Raw genomic sequence first — 22,541 nt, forward strand, 5'->3', positions numbered from 1 at the left:
CAGATTTAACCTATTTCTTTCATATGAACTAAAGGTAAGGATACTGTTTTAAATCTTCACAAAATTTAAGATGAAGCCAGGTGAATTTCTAAGGGAATTGGCTGTTAATACCATCAGTCTTATGAGAGAAAGTTCTAAGCAACTGGTGTTTCTAGTTACACCTAGGAAACTTGTGTAAACACCTTCTACAAAAGATTATTTGATTCAAATAGAGAGAAAGGCTTGGTTTTGTTCTTGATGAGTAGCCCTTTTATGTTCATATTTATGGAATGTGTGGTATCAGGCATGAATGTGTTTGTAATTTAAGTTTGTGGGGAAGACATGAGAGATGCCACACCAAAATTATATTCCTTTATCAACAAAGCACTACGGATTAAGCAGTACAGCCCTTGGTCCTCAGTTACTGTGTAATGACAGAAGTTCCTTTATTCTTATGTGAGAAAGCTGTGATTTTTTTGTTATCACTTTGTAAAGAGTAATATTAAATAATTTAATGAATACAGTAGGTCTTTCTGGGTTGTCATCAGGATTACTTCAGAGTGAAACACTTCACAGAGCTGGGTGAAATCTGTTTCTGGAACTGTATCAGAGCTTCATATACTTACAGCTCTTGTCTACCAGTAGTTTGCATACTACGGAGGAATTAATTTTGATACTCTAAGACTAGTATTGTTCAACTTTCTTTTGATGGAGCAAATGGCTTGATTGATTTCACCCTTCTGAAAAAGACTGAATGCCTTTTTTCTCCCATGAGGTGACTGATTCTGTGTGCTGTCACATGCAGGCTGGTGTTCCCAGAGACAGTAGGCTCCTTGTGCAAGGACAGCCAGAAATACTGCAAGTGAGAATACTGCTAGCCCATTCAGTGGGCTAAGAGGTGATTCAGAGACTTCCTGATGCAAAGCCCTGCCTGCAGCAGAGAGCACACTGTGCACATGTGCAGGACAGGTGACTGGTTTGCAGCTCTGCAAAGGGCACCTGAGGGACCAGGGATCCTGGCTTTAGTAGTGTGCCCACACAGTGATGAAAGCTATGTTGGGGGCAAGTGCTCAATTCCCCTCTGCCCAGGACTTGTAGCTCTGAATCTTGGGCAGGGTGTCCAGCCTGCACTATGTGAGATAGAAACCAGAGAGAATCCAGAAAAGGGTCACTAAGACATTTAAGAGGCTGGAGGAGGTTCCTTCCTCCAGCCTCTTAAATGTCTTAGTGACCCTTTCCTAAGAGAATGGCTGCTCAGGAACTTTGGCCAGCAATGCCCAGACTGGTACCTGCAAACAGCTGCTCAGCACGGATGCGGTAATGCTGCAGCAGGAGATATCTAATCTCACTGGTTCTTAAATATTCCCCTTATCCAGACCCATCATGTTTTGTTGTTTGCCAGGTCTCTGCTCTATGCCTACTACCTACCTTCTTGATTGCAGTTTCATCCTCCTAAGACAACTGAGGGCAGCCTTTTTTCAGACACCCTCTGAGGTTTAAGTACAGCTCTAGCTATATCATGTTCTGTAACTGAACAAAGAATGTTATTTCTCTGCTCCTGTATTTGAGGAAAGTAATTTATCCGGAACCACTAGTGCTAGAGTGGCATGAAAAACACAATAAATCACAGACACCAATCACTTTGCAATAATGCCAACAATTATTTCCATACGTCTTCTGACAGCAACTCCATCTTTTCAGCTGCGATATTCATGCTGCCATACAAAGTGATATTGACAATACCCACCAGATTAAGAGGCAGCATATTCCCCGTCTATGAGCCTTTGAAAAGCATTTCGATTTTCCCATAGGTCTTTCTATAACTGTGCCTGCTTCCTGCATCTCTGAGCAGCGAGTGCAATTGATTACTTGGAGCAATTTTGGCAAAGGGTGTAGGGATGCGCCTGGACAGCATCAGTGCTGATGCACATCAGCAATGCCATCCTGCAGGACACAGAGAGAGCCACAGTTCCTTCTGAAGCTGCAGCTAGAAGGGTCCTGACACTCCTGCTTAGATCCAGGGCTGCTCCATCATCATCATAACCTGCAAGACATCTCACCAGCGACAGTGTGCTGCCTCTGTCCTGAGAGCCTCACAGGTGCCCCCAGGCACTGCTCTGGAGCTGGCAGCAGGCATTTTGTTATTCAATTTTCAAAGATTTGAAAATTAGCATCCCCGTGGCCACTTCCTTTGTTTGAAAGTTGCTCAGGTGAAGTCCAGTAATTGAGTTTTCTTATAAATTCACATATATTGTCATTTTAATCTCTTATTTTGTGACTACTGTTTAGATAAACATACTGCCGCAGTGGGTACAAAAGCAATTTCTGTCTAGTGCTTTTAGAATCCTTCATCCCTAGGAAAGCAAGATTCCTGGGATCCAGATCTGGTTTGATTTTTCACAAACCCATCATCGTTGCATCTACTCTGATAAATACAAAACCAATTAGATTTTTTTAGAAAAGTAGTTTTCTTTTTACATTACGAAGTTTTAAGATACACTTAAGTCGTGTTCTAATATTCCACACACAACTATTTTTGCCTTTCTAACAATGACAGTCCCAAGCTTAAATGATTTCTATGCTTCTAAATTCAGCAGATTCAGGAACTGAAATAGGAGGAATTGTCAAATGTAAAAGGCAGTGCATCTCTGCAACTATTTGCTGTGTATGCTCAACAAGCTGGTTGCCTCTTCCACAGCATATCTCTGTGCATCTGAGCTGCTCCTTTGAACAGTGTACATGCTCATCTTCCTTGCCTGTGCTGATCCACCACAGCATTTAATCATGGAGCTCCATGACTGCATGGACTTCTCATGCCCACTGTGTGTTTTCTACACTGCACCCTTAAAACCTGTAATTCTAATAGGTATTCTAGCTTTAAGTTAATCTAACAGATGATCTTTCAGAAAAACTACATACCCTACATTATCCTAACCCTTTGAAATGACAGTGAGTTATCGTAATTAAACTCGTAACATACAATAACTTTCTTCATTAATGACTATAGATGACACACATGTAAGGGGCTTAACACACATAGGAAGACTCTAACTATTATTCTTTAAAAAAGTATTTATTCCTGATGAAGAAAGTAGAAAGAGGATCTTCCATAACCCCTCCATGTTCGTAGTAGCAACAGAATCAGGTTGCTGCATTCAATCCCCTACAAACAGACCACTATGAAATTAATGTGATTAGGAAGAAAATCACATACACTCAGTCACAAAGCATGGAATTTTACCCTGAACACTCAAATCCATTGGATCTGTTCTATTTTAAAGGGCAAAACACACATACACTATTAAAAAAAAACAAAACAAAACAAAAAAAAAACCCCAAAAAACCCCCAGAATTTTCACTGTAATGTTCCTTTGGATTTTCCCTTGAAACTCCCATGTGTCCCTGATTAAGACACACCAAAAAATCTGGGAAAATGGATTAATTGTGCATAAAGATGAAAAAAAGGAGATACTTTCTAGTTATTTAAAAAATTCCAAACATCTTCTTAAATGGAATGTTTCTGACATGGCTGTGTTGATCATCACTCAAGTATCCCAGATTGAGGGCAGTTACAGCTGTATGTGTGTTATGCAACCATTTATCTAGGGTTCCAAGAAAAAGCTACGTGACACCTGAATTTCCATGATGATAGGAGAAAATAAAACAAAAGGCCCAGAATAAAGCAAATAAATGCCCTGGCAAGAAATCCAAGTGAAGTTTCTGAACATTCATCCAATAGTAAAAACATCAAAAGGTGGAAGATGATGACTATCCCAAAAGACATCTATATGGAAATACAATTTCCAGCTTTAAAATGTTGCTTTGCTTTTCATAAAACTATTTGCAAATGCATAGAAAATTTCAAGACAGGTATAATTCATATCTGCAAATGGCCACAACTGTTTGGGAAACCTGTGTATGCAATAAAGTCCTGATTGATCCTATTTAACATTTGTTCATGGGATCAGAGGAATATCCAGTTCAAGCTAATGTTTTCAGTGCAACAGAAAGAAAAAGATGTTGAAGTCTGCTGTGGTTGGTTTAAGTAAGATCACAACAAAGAAACAACAATCCACATGCAAGAGTTTGCTTGTTTGCTTCTAAGAAATTTGGTCTGGGCTGAAAATTCCCCCCACTATTTTTTGTCTAGTCATTTTTTTTCTAGAAAAATTCAGAGGAAGTTACTTTTCTAAATTCAAGAGTTACTGTCTTTCTGTCAACCTCCTACTGTACAACCTGCAGTATGTTTTCTTTGGTCAGGAAGTGTCACTGTAAAGATCTCCACTGAATATATTTACTAAATGTGTGATATGGTTGTGCTGATAAACTAACGTAATGTTACATATTTATTTATAAAACATATTAGACCATCAGATATATTGGAAAAGATTGTACTCTAAAGGCCTCTGGTTGAAAGGAGAGAAAAACAACAAAACACTCAGATTGTCCCTCCAAATCACTTCTTTGTCACAGCTAGAATCAAGGCAATTCTACTTGTACTTCTAATTCAGGAATATAGTTGAAAAATGTTAAGGATTTGAGTATGTGCAGTGAACTATATACAGGTCTGCCTTATTAGTTTTCCCTTCTCACAGTAGTCTGGCAGGAAGGACAAGATTCTTACTTCAACTGAAAGGGAAAACACCAAAAGGCTTATACAGGGCAACAATGCCTAATCCTACTACTGAGCACTTTTACAATTTGCTTCTTCCAAGAGCCACTCAATTCCATTTAGCAGTCCATCTAAAGTTGCAGCTACAGTGTCCTGCATCTGTGAAAATAAAATTGAAAGAAAAAGTTATTGTATTAGAGGTAACAGCTAACAGGATCTAACAGTATTTTAATATCACTCTGTGTCTATCTGTAAAGTCAGAAACACTCATATCAAATCTAAATTTTTATCACTACTGTAAAGATCCCTTAGACAAAAAAAGGTTTTATGAAAGTAAGAAAATAAACAAAAAAACACCTTCATGTTAAGAAAGCTTTCACTCTTAGTATCAGAGGTGAGGTTTTTTTCAATTGTTTCATCAGCCATTCTGGAAGACTACATTTACTTTACAGATGGCAATCCACTTGAAAAATCTTCTTGTTACTCTTAAAGCAAAATTGCCACTTTAGAGCTTTAGACTTCTATGCATCATTAACACTCAGATTTTGTAATATCCTATTCATTGGCTATTATAAATGGTATGTTTTGTAAAAAGCCTATAAACATTTTCCTTATGAAAACAAAGGAATTACCTCAAATCAGGATTTTTTTTTCTGGTTAAATTATTCCTCAGCTACACAACATCAACAAAAATTCATTCTGCATGGCTGAACCATGCTGATAGATACCGTCCTTGACAAACATAAAAAAAACAGGTTCAAGACCTCACATCCTAGGTAGAAAACTGATCTGTCAAAAACTGAAGACATCACATCAACTGAGTGATAGTAAACAGTCTTTTAAAAATTTCCCAAAAATCTATCTTGTGTCCAAGGCTGTGATATAGGAAATTCAGATTTAAACGAACTGAAGTTTCCTTACTCCCCTCAAGACCATAATTTGTCCTTCCTTACATTCTAGCTCCATCTTAAGTCTGTTGTGTGTTTTTGGGCAAGTCACTTAAGCTTCTTCAGACAAGCTAATAATTCATCTTGGAGCACCAAAGAAATGAAATCTTTCACTTGAATAGAAAGCTTGTGTACTAGTGTTGAAAGCTGCACTCTTGCTTAGGTAGGTATAGTTAAGGAACCTGAGAGCCTAAATGAAATTTAAACCACAGAGAAACAGAAAATAAAGGTTTAAGAGCAAGTACCATCCAGGGCTGATGCAGCAGATTAAGTTGCAACTGATGTGCCACGTAAACACATGGAATTCTTTTCACACCAATGTCAGACACACAGGACAAAACCAGCAGAGGTCTGTTTGGAGGCCCGAGGGCTGGGTTGATCATTGCTGAAATACGAGCCAGCTCCTCCTGACGATCATGTGCTAAGAAACAATTTTTAATGCATGAGTCTTAAGTCTTATATGCAAAAAAAAAGTGGTTTTGTTTTTGGGATTTTTTTTATTTCAGAGGCAGTTAGACAGAGAGGTGGAAGGGCCAAATGATCTTGTTCTGCTTATCACAAGACTTACTCATCTGCCCTTATGTTACACAGATATTGATGATATTTAGATGTTAAAGATCTCCGTAGATTCTATGGCAGCCTAATTCAATCCTAACATCAGAGTGTTTTCTGAGTACCTCACAGAGATCAAAATTACAACAAGCCATTCAGAAGTACCCACACACTGCTGCACAGTCAGCAGCCTTTCCCTACTGAATGCACTTTTCTCTTAGTGTATCCCTTCAAAGTTTTTTGCCTGTCTCTTTTCTGAGATAGCCCTTTTCCTCCGTTCAAAGCTGATGAATGTAAAGACAACTACCGGAATTTTTATTGGATTATCATCTCACAGGACTAAACTGATTTAGACTAATTGCATTTTTTACTGTTTTCCTGGTGAAGGTTGTTTCCACAGCACAAACAATGTATTTTCAAGTTTCTGCTATACATACCCATAGGGGTTTTTTTGTTTTTTAATCCATGTAATTTCCCACATGTAATTTAGATAGCAACCATATCAGTATGTGCCATAAACAAAACAAGGGGCCACAATCCCTAACATGTTGATGAGAGTGTCTAGAACAGGAGACCTCTTCAACATGAAGAAACAGCAGATTTTGAAAGGATCAGAACATGGATTTTGATGCATTGCATATTCTTTGTAATCTAACACACCAGTTATTCACAAAATATAAATAAAGAGCAACCTCTTACCTCTATGAGCTTCTGCATTAGCAACATAAATGAATCCATCAACTACTTCGCACACCTTCCTCACTTGAGCTATTACACTGTAGTGCATGGATTGCTGGCTCCCTACTGTGCTGTTCTCTTGGTAAAACATCTTATTCACAGCAACAGCTTGCTCCTCCCTTGCTCTCCTCCTCTCCACACTGAAAGATATTTCAGTAGTCAGGTTAACTGAGAATATCAAAAGAGAATCTTGAAAGTCTAGGCAGTGCATTTTTTCTGGCTGAGCCAGAAAAATGGTTTCATGTCTCCCTGCCCCCTCCTACTTTCCTTTCTTTCTGAGTGCACAGAGATGGTTGGCAAACTGCAAGATGCTATACACTCCAGGATGAGTTCATGGAGTGTTTCCAAAGGGACTCAACCAAGGTATTAAGAGGGATAGACGCACCTGTAATGTGCCTGTTGTACACCTTTGGTACATATACTGTTTGGAAAAGCTTTATTACTTCCATGAGAAAACTTAGTGGTTGAAAAAAGAAAGGAAAAACAAAGGCATGCATTGAAACTTCAATTTATAAGGGATATCCTTGCATGAGAAAGTGCATACGAAAGTCACAGGACAAAAATATGAAAACTCTGAAATGAATTAGAAACTGTACTTTTCATTTGGTGGAGAACAGATCTTATCTTACCTTGTGGTGGAATACAATGTCACAATATTGAATTTTTGACTGTTGTTAAACTGAAAACTGACTCCTGATCCAATTCCTACAGGGAAAAAATGAATCTATGAGATTACAGCTATTTGGCTACTGAATACAATTAAGTGGTAGTTCAAAAATTCCAGTGGTGCTACAAAATGAATATATTCAAACCTAGATATTGCTCTTAGGGGTAGAAGATTTACTATTTTACAATTAAACTTTATACATGGTCCAATTGATCAGACTTTTAATTTCATGAAAATCTAGTCAAAGGTATTAAAACCATTTCTGTATTTCTGATTATTAGAATTGGAGCTAGAAATCTAAAACAGAAAGGAACCAGACTTGTATTTATTAGCTGAAACTGGCATAGAAAAGGCTCCAGTCTGCTTATGACAAGCTTCATTGAAAAGGACATATGAGAGAAAAAAAAAACCACTAAAATAATTGTCATGCTTCCTATAAATGCAATTTTATTATTTGAGTTCTGCTGTGATGAAATAACTGTTAGTTAAAGAGTAAAACATTTTTGTCTCTGGCTTGGCTTGAAGTCAAATTAGACTTTCAAAGCTACTCTTTAAAACATAAAAAATCCCTCACCTGCTCCTCTAACTCTTCTAAGTAAAATTTACATAATTTGATCTCAGAATACAGAATCATCAAAGACAAAGATCTTTTTTAGCCACTTACTGCAAGCAGTACTGAAAGAAAGGTTTGTCTGCATTTATTGATCACAACAGCAGCAGTAACATGGAATTTTGGATGAAAATAGAAGTACAAGGAGCAAAATGATTCTTCAGACAATGTCCAAATTTAATCATAAATTCACTGAAGCTATTAGTTTGTCCCAAATGTTTGCTGCATTTATCCATCTGAACACATCAGAAATTGGTTTGCTTTTACCATGATTCTACTGAATTTTAAGGATACAAAAAAATTGTTCCTTTTCTTCATTTCTTCCTCAGTATTTTGTGTTGTATCTTTTTAGAAAACAAGAAGGCCAAAAGCCAAAACCATCATTACCATGAATTTGTCTCTGAGGCAGGCCAGCTACCAGCAGAATTTCTGGGCATGTCATCATCTTTTGTACTAAAGAGTTGTCCAGCTCTTCCAAACCTGGCCCAAACATAGCAAAGCGAGGTTCTGCCTGAGTGACCAGTGATTGCAAAAAGGAAGTCACAGTCCCATACCGGGGACGGCTCGATTTCAAACTTCTTCTACCCTGAGGACAGCTCCTTTTATATCTGTTTAAAATAGATGCAACTAGAAATTAAACACAAAATACAAAAGAGACATTAATCAAACAAATTAATTTAGGTCCCACGTTTCTTATGCTTTGCTTCTGGTATAACTCAAAGCGTAGGTCAAAAATTATAAAGTTCTAAACTGAGGATTTCCAGCACCAGTACAAAGCAGGCAAAAGCATCAATTCTTTTAAAGTCCACTTTTTGGACGTCAGTACACTTCTATCTAAAGATCTTTTAGTTTACTTAAAATAAGAATTGCGAATTCCCCATCCTCACTGAATACACAATATAGGTAAAATAACATCAAAGCTGAAGAGTCACATTAAAAATATAAATCAGCTTTGTGAGTGCATTTTAAACCTTAATTAAACTCTTTTGTGTTTATAACAAGTAACCACCTGAAAACGAACATTTTCCCTGTAGTTAGAGAGCATGCAAGCTGTGGAAGGAGACAAGTGTTGTCTGCAAACTTAAATGCTCGTTTGGTGTGGATGCTAGAAGGCATGGAAGGACTGCTAATTGAGATGAAGAAAAACAGTCATCCTAGAGCAGCAGTTTCAGTTTGCTTCCGGAGTCATGGCTGCTGCTGAACAAACCACTTCAAGGAAGCATCACATGTGGGCTCCTTTATACCCACTCTGAAATGTTTCAGTTGAGATCAGCAAAACAGCTCAGTGCGTGCAGACACAATGGAAATCAGTGACAGATGGTTTCAAATTAGTAATTCAGACCTAAACAGATTTAAATCCAATTTCAAAATCAGTCCATATTTTGCACGTCAAATACTGTGGGTACTGTTCCCACCTGTTAAAAGAGGATGAAGGGCACAGAGATTGCAGAAGTTAGTGCACTTACCACAAAGCAATGTGTTAAGGACCACCTTTGGAAAATGTAACTGCAAATAAATCAGAAATCCCAAACAAATCTACAGACCACTACTGCAAATCAAGGGAACTGAATGAAATTTAGAAAAGAAGTCACCACAAACTAACTTGTTTTAAGAGTTCTTCTCAGTCATCCAAACATATTTATTGTGTTGCTATGCTTTTCACCTATATTAGCTGAAATCAGTCTTCGTCTTACAGCCTTTGACAATCGGACCTAAAACAATACAACTTGTTCTTCTGTGCACATTCTGTGCACTTTTTTATTATTAGGTCTTCCAAATAACATGAAAAACAATGAAGATTCATTTCACTCGGTGTAGTTTGAAGACTTCTTGGTACTTTTATGAAAATAACTGCCGTGGCACTGAGAGCAAAGAACACTTCTTTATCAAGATCAACAGTAAGCAGTATTTCTGTGCCACAGCAGACATACAGTTTACAAAAAGCTGTAATTTTTTAGAGCATTACCGTTATCTTTTTTACAATGTTTTACATTCTTGTTGACTTCCAAACAGAAAGAGCTGACCAGACTACAGAGCAACAGGAAATTGTATTTCCAAAATAAACAATGTATTTGAGACACATCAACATTTAAACAGCAGCTTACAGCAGAACTTTATTTCTGTAAATATGAAACATACCTGTGGCCTGAATATTACTGCTGTAGGCACACTTGAAAGTAATATAAGAGAATATGGAGATACTTACACTGCCATGTAATCATACAGTGCATTGTCGCTGACCTCTGAAAAGGCTTTATTAAAAATCTCCTCATCTGGAAGTGACTTCCAATCAATAGATGTCCAAGAGGGAAGATCCCGCAGGAGAAAATACCTCCATAACAACGGGTCTTGCACAGCTGCCCTCCAGTAACAACTCGTGCTTCCCAAGCGGCACAAATCTTGGGGCGAGAGGAAGGACATGATGTTCAGCTGCACGTCGATCTGAAAACCATTGAGAACAGCGGTTTAAGGACTCCCGAATTCAGCAGTGCAGAAGAACGGGGTGAGAATGCAGCGCTTTGCCCACACCCCCCCCTTTCCCTACCCCACCGGGCCCCGCTCACCGGCAGCATCTGCAGGGCGCTCTCTCCCCCCGCGCCGTCCGGGGTCGCTGGCAGCGGGGCGGGCGCGGTGCCCCGCATCCAGCGCTCCCGGAGGAGGCGCAGCCCGCCCCGCACCGCGGCCTCCAGGCCGGCACCGCGCGGCTCCGCCGCCGCCGCCGCCATGGCACCGCCCCCGCGCAGCGCCGCGCACGCTCCGGCACCGCCGGCACCGCGCCCCGCTCCGGCACCGCGCCCCGCTGGCACCGGGCCCCGCTCCGGCACCGCGCCCCGGCGCTGCCCACGGTGGCTGCCGCACCCACGCCCCAGCACCGCACTGCACTTTGGACCGCGGTCCGGGAGTCCTTGGAATGCGAGTTTTTAATGCAACGGAAGTATACATTTCGGTTGGGAACAACAAAAAAAAAGAAAATAAGTCAGCGACGAAGAGTGTGCTCTTATGTCACGAGTTTTCTTCTAGCACAGACAACGCAGTGGATCTTAGTTGTGAGATTTCACAAAGTAATGCAGCATTTGTTTTGCACTTGTTGTATTCCACCCTTGACCTTTTAAGGGTCCCTCACATACGGCCACATACTTTGTTAACATGTTTCTCCCCGTTTCTTGGAAATCCAGCGATATGCTCTGTGATCTGCTGCCCCAGTCACTCTTAGACACAGGATCTATTGACTCAAGGCTTTCCTGCTTCCCTTCTCCACAGTGTTTGAGTCCCCAGTAGCACATTTCTCCACTGTACATCATTGCCAGTAAGTGAGTGTCACTAAATATACCTGCAAAAATAATTTAGATTAAGTACTTTATTATTCTACTATAGGAAAGTACACAGCTTGTTAATTCTTTTTCAGTAACAATGGCGAAGAAAATTTCAAAAAGACAGTATAAGTATATAATTATATAAATATATAATGCCCAGAAGAAAACCATGGATCAAGACCATGCTCATTTCTCTGTCCAGTTTGGCCCTCCATAATGTTAAAATCTTTTAAGACTGCCATATAAACATTATTTCCATAGTTTTGTTTGCCTAATTATCTCATAGAATTTCAGTATTTCTTTACAGCCTCTTTAGCACAGGCATGACTGTACATATTAACTCTGGAGTATTTCTGTGCCTCCCACAGTTTAAGCCTAAAAGATACTGTCTGAGGTCATCTTAACTCACATTAACCAGAGCAGCTTTATTAGTATTTGAATTCAAAGGCACACATGTGTCTTTCACCCAAAAAAAAAAAAATCCTGCTAAATAAATCCACAACTTGACTTTACATTATGGAGCTATATAGCAGCAATGCCACTTTCAGATTAAATTAAACAAGAAGGTGCTGCATATCCTGCTACAGTCAGAGTAGAGCTGGTTTTGAGTGTGCTCAACGTGGACACCATGTCCTCAGCACCAGCTGGTTTACCTTACAAATCCCCCCCTGCTGTATCACCCTACCTGCATCACACAGATGCAGCCTCAGATCCTCCTAGAAACACTCAATAGGAATGAAACTCACATAAAGCTACATAAAGTGGTGACAAAGAACATTTGCCAATTCTAACCAATTCTGCATATAGTTTTTACCTGCATGAAGTCTGTAATTGTGTTTGTACCCCTGCTGTCCTAGAGCTAAAAGGGAAGATCAATATGTGAACCTCTGGCACCCTCTGCAGTCATATTTGTGCCCTAAACATCTGACAATGCTGAACTAGATGGTTCACAATAAAATACTGTGTATAAACACTGCCAGTGTAAAACACTACTGTGCATCAAACCCTCATTGCCTCAGTTCACCTCCCTCCAGTGCACTCATAAAACATCGGGAAAATGAGCGCTGACACATCCTAAAATTCATGAGTTTAAAAAGAAGGGGGGTGGGCATTCTTGCCTGCTTATTTGCCTCATTTTTTATCTTCTTGTTCTAAAAAGTGTCAAGTCTTGAACATAAATTAGGTCAAACAATAAACACACGCAAAAAAGCATTTCATAAAGTGAAGCAGTTATTAAGAAGAGTAAGTTAAAAGGTTTTTTGGAGTTATTTTTTGGGGTTTTTTTTTACCTTCACTGAGTAATCTAGCTGTGTCTTTATCCTGAAGTGAGATATCTTCATCTAGCTGAAGAGGGCATCTAAAGCTAAGCATCTTCATCAAGTACTGAACTCCATCATTAAGACACTGAGTAAAGTTAAAAATGAGGAAAAAATAAGTTCTCGTTAAATTAATGATATACAGAAATACTTCTTCCTATGAAGCCCCAAAATCCCAATAAAAGGAAAAAAAAAAAACCAAAACAAAACAGAACAAAAAAACCACCATATTTTAAAAGTCAAGAGTCAAACTTTAAAGCTCATAGAACATTTTCATCTCCTGTACCTTTTTAAATGTGGCAATGTTTTCTCGTACCCATTCACTCCTTTCTTTTGCTGTGTGGCAATACATGTAAAGCAGGGCTCCTTTTCTCCAGTAAAGACATTCTAACAACTCTGCACCAAGGATGTTGATGGGCTGAAATAAAGTCCAACAAACTGGTCTAACACAAAAATAAACCACCTGAACTACTTATATGCACTGGCACACATGCAAACACTGTGTAAATCTCTTATTTCAGGGACTGTGTTTGACAGCAGCACTCAGAGAGACAAGGCTAGCCTAACCTATCACTGTAGGTCAAACAGGAGTATTAACTGCCTGTAGAATCATTAAATGATAGCCAGAGAAATTCTGAGCACACAACAAGGCATTTGAAACTATATTTTCAGGAATCCCTATTTAAATACCAAAAAGATTTGAAAACGCTTCCAAATACTTTAAATTCTGCCCATCAAAAATGCAAATACTACGTCCCATTTCAGATTTTTCGTTTTTAAATAATGAAATAATTTGCCCTCTGGCTACTCACTTCTTTTATGCCGCATTCCCTCACTAGGTCCTCTGGTTCTGAAAGAACAGAAATAAGTTCCTTAAGTTTTGGCAAGGCAGATTCTTCTGGAAAATCTTCATCCACAAGCTGGTTTTCCTCAAAATACGTAATGTCTAGGACAGCCTATGAAAACAAGAACATATACAAGGCAGAAATGCTACTGTCAAAATAATCAAGTGGATGTGTGTTGTAACATAGAAAACTTGTTAGTTTACAAACCACTACGATTCGAAGGTTTTTTTTAACATTTAGTTTACAAAAGGTGCAAGGTGGAAGTATTGAAGGCCTGGTGATGGTGACTGTCAAGCCAAACCCCCTTCTGTCCCTAAAGTAACAGCACGAACGACTCCAAGTTATCCAAGTCAGAAGCAGTTCTGTGCTCACCACACACCCCCAAGTAACTGAGCCGCCTTTCTGCCCCACCCTCCTTTTTTACACCAAACCGTCTCCCACACGCTACACAACACATTTTCTTGAAAGACAGATTGATGTCCATAACAATGTACCTGGGTATAGAGCTGAAAAAGCGTGGAAGGATGTTCTTTCCCTTCGCTGCAAAGATCCTTCAGCTTGTCCAGATTAGCAGAGCCTTTCGCTAAGAACGTATCTGAGGGAAGAACACAAAGCTCCCTTAGCACCGATGAGGGCTCACTCTCCTTTTCCACATGGCTTTCTCATCCATCCCAGGGGCATCTTCAATAGCGGCTGAATAATAATAATACAGCACCGAAGCAAGCCAGTTATCCTGTCAGACCGCACCTTTCATGATTAAAATAAGGCATCTGCGGCCAGGCTCTGATGCTCCCAAGCGCACACGCCGTATGCGAAGATGCCCTCGGGGCCGCCCGTGCCCTCGGGGCCGCCCGCGCCGGCCCCGGCCCCGACCCCGCTCCCCACTCACCGCGGGCCCCGGGCGGGCCGAGCCGCCGGCCCAGCGCCGCCACCCGCTGCCGCAGCGCCGCCGCCGCCATGGCGGGCCCGCGCCCGGCCCCTCGGCGCAGGCGCAGCAGCGCGGGCCCGGGGGCGGGAGCGGCTCCGGCCGCGGCTCCGGGACGGCGGGGCTCGGAGCTGTCGCTGCCGCCCGACCCCGCCTGGGGCACCCGGCCCGGGACACCTGGCCACTGATCCCGCCGTGACACCGCCGCCCCGCCCGCCCTGCCCGCATTGTTGGCTGGGATTGCAGTTCTGGGCTTGTGTGGGTGTGAAAGGTCTTTCATAACAGACGGGTGTGGCGTCTGCAGTGCCCTGTCCGTCCCCCGGGGAGAGACCCTGTGTTTACAGAATTTACGGAACCATTTTACAGCTCGGAAAAGAGGTTCCAACCTATGACCGAATATCACCATGTCGACCAGAGCATGGTAGTGAGTGCCGCGTCCAGTCTTTCCTTGAACAGTTCCTTAAACAGTCTTTCCTTTAACAGGACAATGACTCCACCACCTTCCTGATAGCCCATTCTAAGCTCTAATCACCCTCTCTGTGAAGCAATTTGAAACAACGTTTTGTGATGTGTTTTGTCAAATACTTCGTGAAACAGTACAGTGTCCAACCTAGACCTCCCATGGCACAGGTTGAAACGATTTCCTCCCTTCCTGTCGCTGGTTGCCTGGAGAAGAGGCCAACCCCGCCTGGCCACAGCCTCCTGTCAGGCAGCTGCAGAGAGTGATAAGGTCACCCTGAGCCTCCTTTTCTCCAGGATAAACACCCCCAGCTCCCTCAGCTACTCCTCACAGGACAGACCCTGCCCCAGCTCTGCTGTCCTTTTCTGGACTTGTTCCAGCACCTCGATATCCTTCCTTCAATTGCAGGGCCCAGAGCAGGATATGAGGCGAGGCCTCAGCAGTGCCCAGCAGAGGGGGACAATCCCTGCCCTGGCCCTGCTGGCCACAGCATTGCTGATCCAGGCCAGGATGCCATTGGCCTTCTTGGCCACCTGGGCACAGCCTGGCTCATGTTCAGCTGCTGTCACCAGCACCCCCAGGTCCTTTTCCACCGCAAAAATTTGACTGGAGTTTTGCCCCATCAATGAATGCTTTCCAGCCTCACTGCAAAATAGGTGTTGTCCATAAAACAAACTGAAACAAAGGCAGCAAAGATCAAGCCCACACTTACTTTCCAATAAACAGTTTTGGTGGTTGTTTTTAAACTATATTTTAGCACTTGTTTACTTAAAATGCAAAAGTACAGCCATGAAAATACATTAAATAATCCTGAAACTAAATACCTTTGATTAGATAAGTGAAGCACTTGCTCCAACATTTTGTCCAGCTTTTAATAATTCTCTTCTGAAATTCATAAATAATAGAGTTTGCATATATGAGGGGAAAACTGTAAGCTTTCCATTTATTTTTAAAACATCTTCCTACTATCTGACAGTCAATCATCAAAACTTGGTGTTGTCTAGTTATAAAAGTGCTATATTTTATGATAATGTTTCCCTAGCCTTCTCTATATGTTTACCTGCCTGGAAAAAGCCAATAGCACAGTGCCTAGTCTAGTAATGTAAAGCAAATTCACACAATACTGAGAATTTTGTCAACTTGAATATTTTGAAAGAATAATTGACTAAAGACATTTTCCCATTTTGAGGTCATATGCTGTTCATTCTGTCATTGCCTATGTTCCCCCAAAGTACCTAAAAAAACCAAGCAAGCAAGCAAGCAAAAACTCACCAAGCCTTCCCCTTCCTGCATCCCCTGAAAATAAAGTGTTGCTTACTGGAGTACTTTAGAAATGAAAAGCTGTCTGCTTACAGGCAGAGTTATTTTTGCTGTTATCTGTCTTATGTCTTATGAAAGAGTTGCCAAACAGGTTAAATACAACAAAAAAAGGAGAACCTCGAAAGAAAAATTGTGTTTTCTTCCTAAAATGGTTTGATTTATAGACGGAATAAGAGTTTTGATTGGATATGTATTGTTCATTCCTGCATAGTTGATATTCAGATGCAATTTTTCATCAAAGTAACAGCTGTGTTAAGAATACCAAAAGTATTCTGGTAGCTAACCTGTGAGTAGAGGAGATGGTGCTTCATGCCTTAAGTGAAATACAGCACTTTCCATGTTATCAGCTTGGGGACTGAAAAAGGCTTGTGAGATTGAGACATCCTCTTCTTCAGATCCTTTGCTTGCTTGGTCCTTACCTCTCCTCTTCAATCCCAAGCTAAGATTTAAGTGTTGCTTTTTTCATACCTAGTCAAGTGGACAGGTACATCAGCCCTTAATAGCGAAGGAGATGTCACCCAGCCTTCAAGATGTCTCCTGTAAAAAAAAAAGGAATAAAAATTAAAGAGCCCCAAACAACCTAAACTAGAACAAAACACCAAATGGTTGTATGTTGACTCATCTGATAAAGGAAGTGGTATTTTTTCTTCCTGTGCTTCAGGCACTGCTGCAGCTTACTTTAGTTGTATCCATTTTAAAAGCTATGTGTATATGCAGTGACTGTTTTTTCCCAGAAATTGTTATCCACTCTTTGTGTAAATATCCAGTGAAGTTGGTTTTGACCTTATCAGTTGCTGAGATGAAAGAGGTATGTTTCTGTTAATACCAAGCTAGTAAAATAAAAGGTGCTACAAAGATTAAAAAAGGTGGTGACACACAATTCTCTTGGGATATTTGTAGTGTTTGTTTTTTTATTTCCCCCAACTTGATTTTTATCATGAAATGTGGTAGACATCTCTAGAGGCATTTTTCTTGACATTTGTTTCTCTCATACCCCACATACTCCCACTGGGAGCTGGTTTGTGAGGAACAGAGAGGACAGGACTTCTGGGCAAGTAACTGAGAGACTACAGCGCCTGGAAAAGGGTTGGGAGGCTGAACCAGCATGGGGTGCTGCCTCCTCACTGCAGCTGGCAAGCCCTCACCCCGGGCAGCCTCTGCCTCTCTCCTGCCTGGACTGGGCTCTGAACAGCCTTGTGCCCATCCCTTCCCCAAGCTGTATTCCCTTGGGCACTAAACCCCCAGGCTCTGTTTTGTAGTTTATGGAGCTGCTGTGCCAGCCTTTTCCTCACACCATGCAAAGTGCGCCATTCTGAAGGTGAAAGACAAGGTGTCTGATTATTTGAGGGAATGGTGATCTCATTTGCCTTATTTTTTGCTTTTGCTTAGAACCTGTTTGAATGAAATCCCTTTCTGTCTGCTATTTTAAGGAGAGTGGACTGGTTCAGGATTTGCTACCTCTCACCATTTTTCTCAGAGCTTGGGAAATGTAGCATTCAAATTTCTAGAGCTTCACATGAAGGGGCATCAAATATTTTTCTGAATATTTCTATGTTTAAAAAGAAACTCTGAGTGACACCATAAATTACATTGAAGCAGAAAAATTGTTCACTTCATATTTTAGGGAACAGTAAAGATAAAATGATCTCTGGTGAGGGAATTCAGGTGGGATTTGTGCTCTTTCAGTGCCTAGCACTACCTGTTTTTAAGGGTACTGTTATCAATATGGATGGGGCAAGGTGTTTGCTGTTTAGACATGCTCTGTTCCTAAATTGATGGAAGAACAACAAGAAGACACACTGTTGTTGTGTGTCAACAGTGTGGTTGATGGAAGAGGGAAAGCTAGCATGATTTTGTCCTTCAGGGGCAATTGCTGCTATAGTTCTGATATTTTGGGTTTGTATATAGATTAATCTTTATGTATATGCACATATATGTATACATGGTGCAAATTAAAGTAGATTCTGTAGATTGCTACATAGGATTCTGTAGCTTCTTTCCTTCCAAACCACATGCTCTTGTCCTTCTGGTGTGTGTGTGTGTAAATGTGTATGGTGCTGGAGAACAGGCTGGTGGTAATGATACCCCTGGGAATTATTTTTGTCCTGTGGTATTCCATCAACAATTGCTAACTGCCCTGATGTATGTAACTGTGAAACTGGGCTAGCCCGACATCTCCAAATACCTGAAAACTTGGAACATACTAGGATAAGTAATGTATTGGATATACATAGTTACTCTGCTTCAGTACCTCTAGGACAGATATTATTTATATTGCAAGTTAAAGAAACAGTGCTTAAACACAAGAGAGTTGTTCCTTTGTGTATTTAATGTTATTTAAACTAGGGAAATGTCTTTAGCTTTAATAAAAAATACAGTATCATCTAAGAAATGCAGATTTGCACAGCAGTAATTGATAAATTTTTATCATTATTAGCAGGTTCAAGATCTTTTCAATTGTGCAAATTTTCTTAAACTGTGACCCTTAAAATAGGTAATATTTATAATAACCTAAGGCTGGAAGGAACTCATAAGGATCAGCAAATCCAGCTCCCTAATGTCCAACCTGAACTTCCCCTGGTGCAGCTTCATTCCATTTCCTCATGTCGTGATGCAGGTCACCAGAGAGGGGAGATCAGCATCTTCCCCTCCCTGGTTAGGAGGGAGCAGATTCCTGTGAGTCACCCCTTCTGACTGCTGACCGTTTTGCTCTCTGGAAAAAAAGCCAATTTGTTTCCACAAACTAGTCCTCTGACCAGAGGTTACAAAGCCTGATGATCACTGGATTCCTTACTGCTTGCTGTGATTATGAATTGACCTGTGGAAACCCAGGGCACCAGGAATATTTCTCTGTCTGCTCTGGGGTGCCCTGACCCCAGGGGAGCACTGACTTTGACCCTCATTCATGGGGAAAGTTTCCTAGACTTCAAGATAGATTAGAATCCACAAAAGTGTGAAATAGATTATAGAGAGTAGTGTAGGTCTATCACTTGGTGAGAAATTTAGGTTTTGGGATTTTTAGTACATTGTGGATGGAAGCAAGATGGAGGGCACAGGGTGTCGTCCTGGGTTTCTTCTTCATGCTTCTTATTCCTTCTTCTTCTTGGGTTTGGGTGGCATTTTGTAATTGGGCAGAAAAGTCCCCATTGTGGGCTCTGTGGGAGCAGTTATTGGGTTAAAAGGGAAAATAATCCAGGTGTCAGTTCTTAATTGGATAGTTTAGTCTTAAAAGACCTTGTAACAAGAGATTGTTAGCCATTTTGTGCCTTCTAATGAAAAGCTGCCAAACTCACAGTAGTGAGACTGTTTTACTGATAAGAAATAATAAACACCTGAGTCCGAACATGAATTACTGTCTCAAGTGCCTTCAATCCAGAAAAAGAGAAACCTACAGCTGGTACCGCCACAGACTCCTAATGTTAAGAAAAAAAAAAAAAAAGAGAAAAAAAAAGATTGTGTGGAGATGGATGTAATTAGTCATGGAAAAAAAATAGTGGAATTAGAAAGATAGAAAGATTAGATCAGACCTGATCATACAAGACTCAGAAGTTTTAGATTTATTCCTTAACTAGCAGATTCCTGACAGTTTTAGAGTATGTGGTCAAAGTTGTGTTTTAAACTATAAGGAGAGTATCATGGATGTTAATACAGATGTATTTGGCTAGTTTGAGTTTGTAGCAAATAAAGCAGCATAGCATGCTTCAAGTCCTGTAGAAAATGGCAGAAGTTATAAGAGGGTACAGCATCTTAGAATGGCACGGAATTACTGTGATTTCAAAAATAAATATTTTCCCTTATTTTGCAAGCATGAATAATTAGTTGAGGAGTACAAGAAGATTTGGTTAGAAAAATACTTGAGTAAAGCTAAATTTATTAAAATGTGTTGCAGAATATTTGGTCCACCACTTGTCTTTCCTCACTGTATTATTTGAAGTAGATATTTCTCTTACTGAATATAAGCAAAATAAATATTTGCTTTTATGCCCAGAAAATATGAAACAGAGGTCTTTATTTACCGTATGTTATCTTCATGTGTTTCTTGTAAATAATAATATCTCTAATAATATCTGATGATCAATAGTACGGTAATTGCCTTTAACACTCTTCAAGTTCAAAAAAGAAACTTTTTTCCTTTTCAAAAAAGGAACTTTTGCTTCATGGCTTTGAAATCACCAGGGAAGGGGAGTAAAACTGGAATTTATTCAGAATAATGCTAAGGAAGTGGAAAATCATTAATAAATATTTCATGTTTGTGGGATTAAGGACTATGATATGATTTCCAGAATCTAGAGTCATATGGAATAATATCATGGGATTATTCATAATGTCATTATTCATGACATTATAAAGGGCAGTATCAAATTCAGTCATCCCTCTTAAAACTAGGCTGTGTAGTCTGAAGTATATCCAGGTGAAAGCATTTGATATTCATATTGTCCATGCCAAACAAAAAATCAGAGAATAAGGGTGATCTATAATGGAATTTTACCTTTGTGTCAGTAGATGTGAAATATATTTATTTTGGACAGGCATATGAATGCCAATGATTAGAAATTGCAGGTGTGTCATATTTCTGTTTACCTGATCTTATATGGCTATTCTTTGTTCTACCTGCTTTCTATTTTATTTATAGTTCAGGTGGTGCCCTGACAAAATATGAACCTGCTGCTTTCTTACAGCCTGCCACTGGAGCAATGTGGTACTGGATTTGAAATAGGTTCTGAACATAGAAGGTAATTTATCAGTTTGATATCTGGTTGTTAGAGTGGCATGCACTGAACTTTGATGTTGGAACTGCTGTCTTTTAAAGTGACCTTCCTAGAAGAGGGCAGCATTAAAGACTGACATATAGGAACTTGCTGTTTGAGAGAGATCTGAAGAAATTTCTTTTTAAAAAGGAATCATAAATCTTCTGTACAAGAAGATCTATAAGTAATGAAATGGTTTATTTTCAGCAGGCAGGGAAACCTGGGTTTGTCTATTACATGGTTAATGAACAAAGAACAGTGTGTACACTGTAGGCCTTCATCCAGCAGAATGGTGTGCCTGCCACATCTTGTTTATTACCTTCTGTCTGTCAGTGTTGGTCTGGGAGAACTTGCTTACAACAGTCTTTGTCACAGTCTCCAAATGTTACAAATGTTTGTAATTTATGGTATTATTTCACAGTCAACTTAGAGCAAACTCAGAAGTAATGTTCTTTGGTCAAACAGACTCTTGTCAGTTACTACATGTTCCCATCTTTAATTGTATTAATTCTAGTGTGATGGTTTGGTTCAGAGCATCAACTCTCTTGTTTGACTGAATGCTGCCCATTTCTTGCACAGACCTAGTGTGCAGCTGATCTGAATATCTGTAAAATGAGACTGTAGCTTTGTTCTGAAACTGTTATGTGTAGCATCCACAGAGAGAATCTTTATTTGGCATTTACTGAAGTTTTTTTTGCCTTTGTAAGAGGTTTTATACAGTTAATTCCCTTGGATCATAGCAAAATTAAATCCACTAATTGGGGTGTTGTATTAATCTACGTAACACTTAGCACTAAAGCTTTTCTTTTCTTCTGGGGTTTGTCTTGAGGGCAAAAACCCAAACCAACCAATCAACATTTCTGAAAGGATCATGCAGTGGATAAGAATAAATGTACATGAGACAGATGTCATGCCTTAGTCTGGCAAGCATTACTCTTGGAAGAAAATTAGTTTCATCAGCTACTTGGGTCTCTTGACACGTCTTCTCACTTTATATGATACTGACTTTTAAATTGTGCTTACATGATTGCATCTTTCAGATTACTGTGGTTGGAAGGCTCATCCATGTTAAAAGCCTCCTGACCCCTCTTCCAGTACTACAGTTGGATGTTCAGCTATGCAAATTGATGCACTGCCCTTCCTGGTTGGTTTGCTGGAAATCTGCTACCTGTGAGTGGAACTGCCAAGAGTACCCTCTTGAGCCTATGCTCAACTAAATACCCCATCTTCCAAAGTCATGAGAAAATAAATACAAACATACTGAATTTGATGACCTAATCTTGTCAAAGGTAATTCCTCTGTTACAGTGTGCAACTGTTGAAGTGGCAAACTATGATAATGATAGTCAAGGTTTTACCCTGTGAGGTAAACAAAAAATTCAAGATTGTTAACAGATTTTCTGATTCCTGCTGTGCATAACTGGCAAGCTAAGTGAAATTCTTCAAGTGATTGCTTGAACTTATTAACAATACAAATATACTACAATTGTGCTACAATATAAATGTACT

General features: G+C 40.0%; 2 protein-coding genes across 5 annotated transcripts; both read right to left on the minus strand.

Moving 5' to 3' along the window:
• Positions 1-3,033: 3,033 nt before the first annotated feature.
• FBXO4 (F-box protein 4) lies at positions 3,034-11,385 on the minus strand. 4 transcript variants are annotated; one of them, XM_071425485.1, is made up of 7 exons: positions 11,244-11,385; positions 10,312-10,547; positions 8,493-8,713; positions 7,458-7,533; positions 6,790-6,968; positions 5,784-5,959; positions 3,034-4,750 (listed from the first exon to the last, which is right to left on the minus strand). In XM_071425485.1, the coding sequence occupies exons 2-7, from the start codon at positions 10,524-10,526 to the stop codon at positions 4,661-4,663; spliced, it is 957 nt and encodes a 318-aa protein (XP_071281586.1). In that variant the 5' UTR covers positions 10,527-10,547; positions 11,244-11,385; the 3' UTR covers positions 3,034-4,660. The 4 variants fall into 4 exon arrangements, with proteins under 4 accessions (XP_071281586.1, XP_071281582.1, XP_071281583.1 ...); XM_071425481.1 differs by lacking the exon at positions 11,244-11,385 and adding an exon at positions 10,674-11,048; XM_071425482.1 differs by lacking the exon at positions 11,244-11,385 and adding an exon at positions 10,670-10,898.
• On the minus strand, positions 11,009-14,627 carry RIMOC1 (RAB7A interacting MON1-CCZ1 complex subunit 1). The gene is made up of 6 exons (XM_071425486.1): positions 14,470-14,627; positions 14,075-14,175; positions 13,548-13,691; positions 13,022-13,153; positions 12,709-12,823; positions 11,009-11,436 (listed from the first exon to the last, which is right to left on the minus strand). The coding sequence occupies exons 1-6, from the start codon at positions 14,537-14,539 to the stop codon at positions 11,147-11,149; spliced, it is 852 nt and encodes a 283-aa protein (XP_071281587.1). The 5' UTR covers positions 14,540-14,627; the 3' UTR covers positions 11,009-11,146.
• Positions 14,628-22,541: the final 7,914 nt, after the last annotated feature.

This window comes from Agelaius tricolor, unplaced genomic scaffold (genome assembly GCF_023055355.1).
Source record: "Agelaius tricolor isolate 1412-34295 unplaced genomic scaffold, bAgeTri1.0.p SCAF_4, whole genome shotgun sequence".
Taxonomy (NCBI): domain Eukaryota; kingdom Metazoa; phylum Chordata; class Aves; order Passeriformes; family Icteridae; genus Agelaius; species Agelaius tricolor.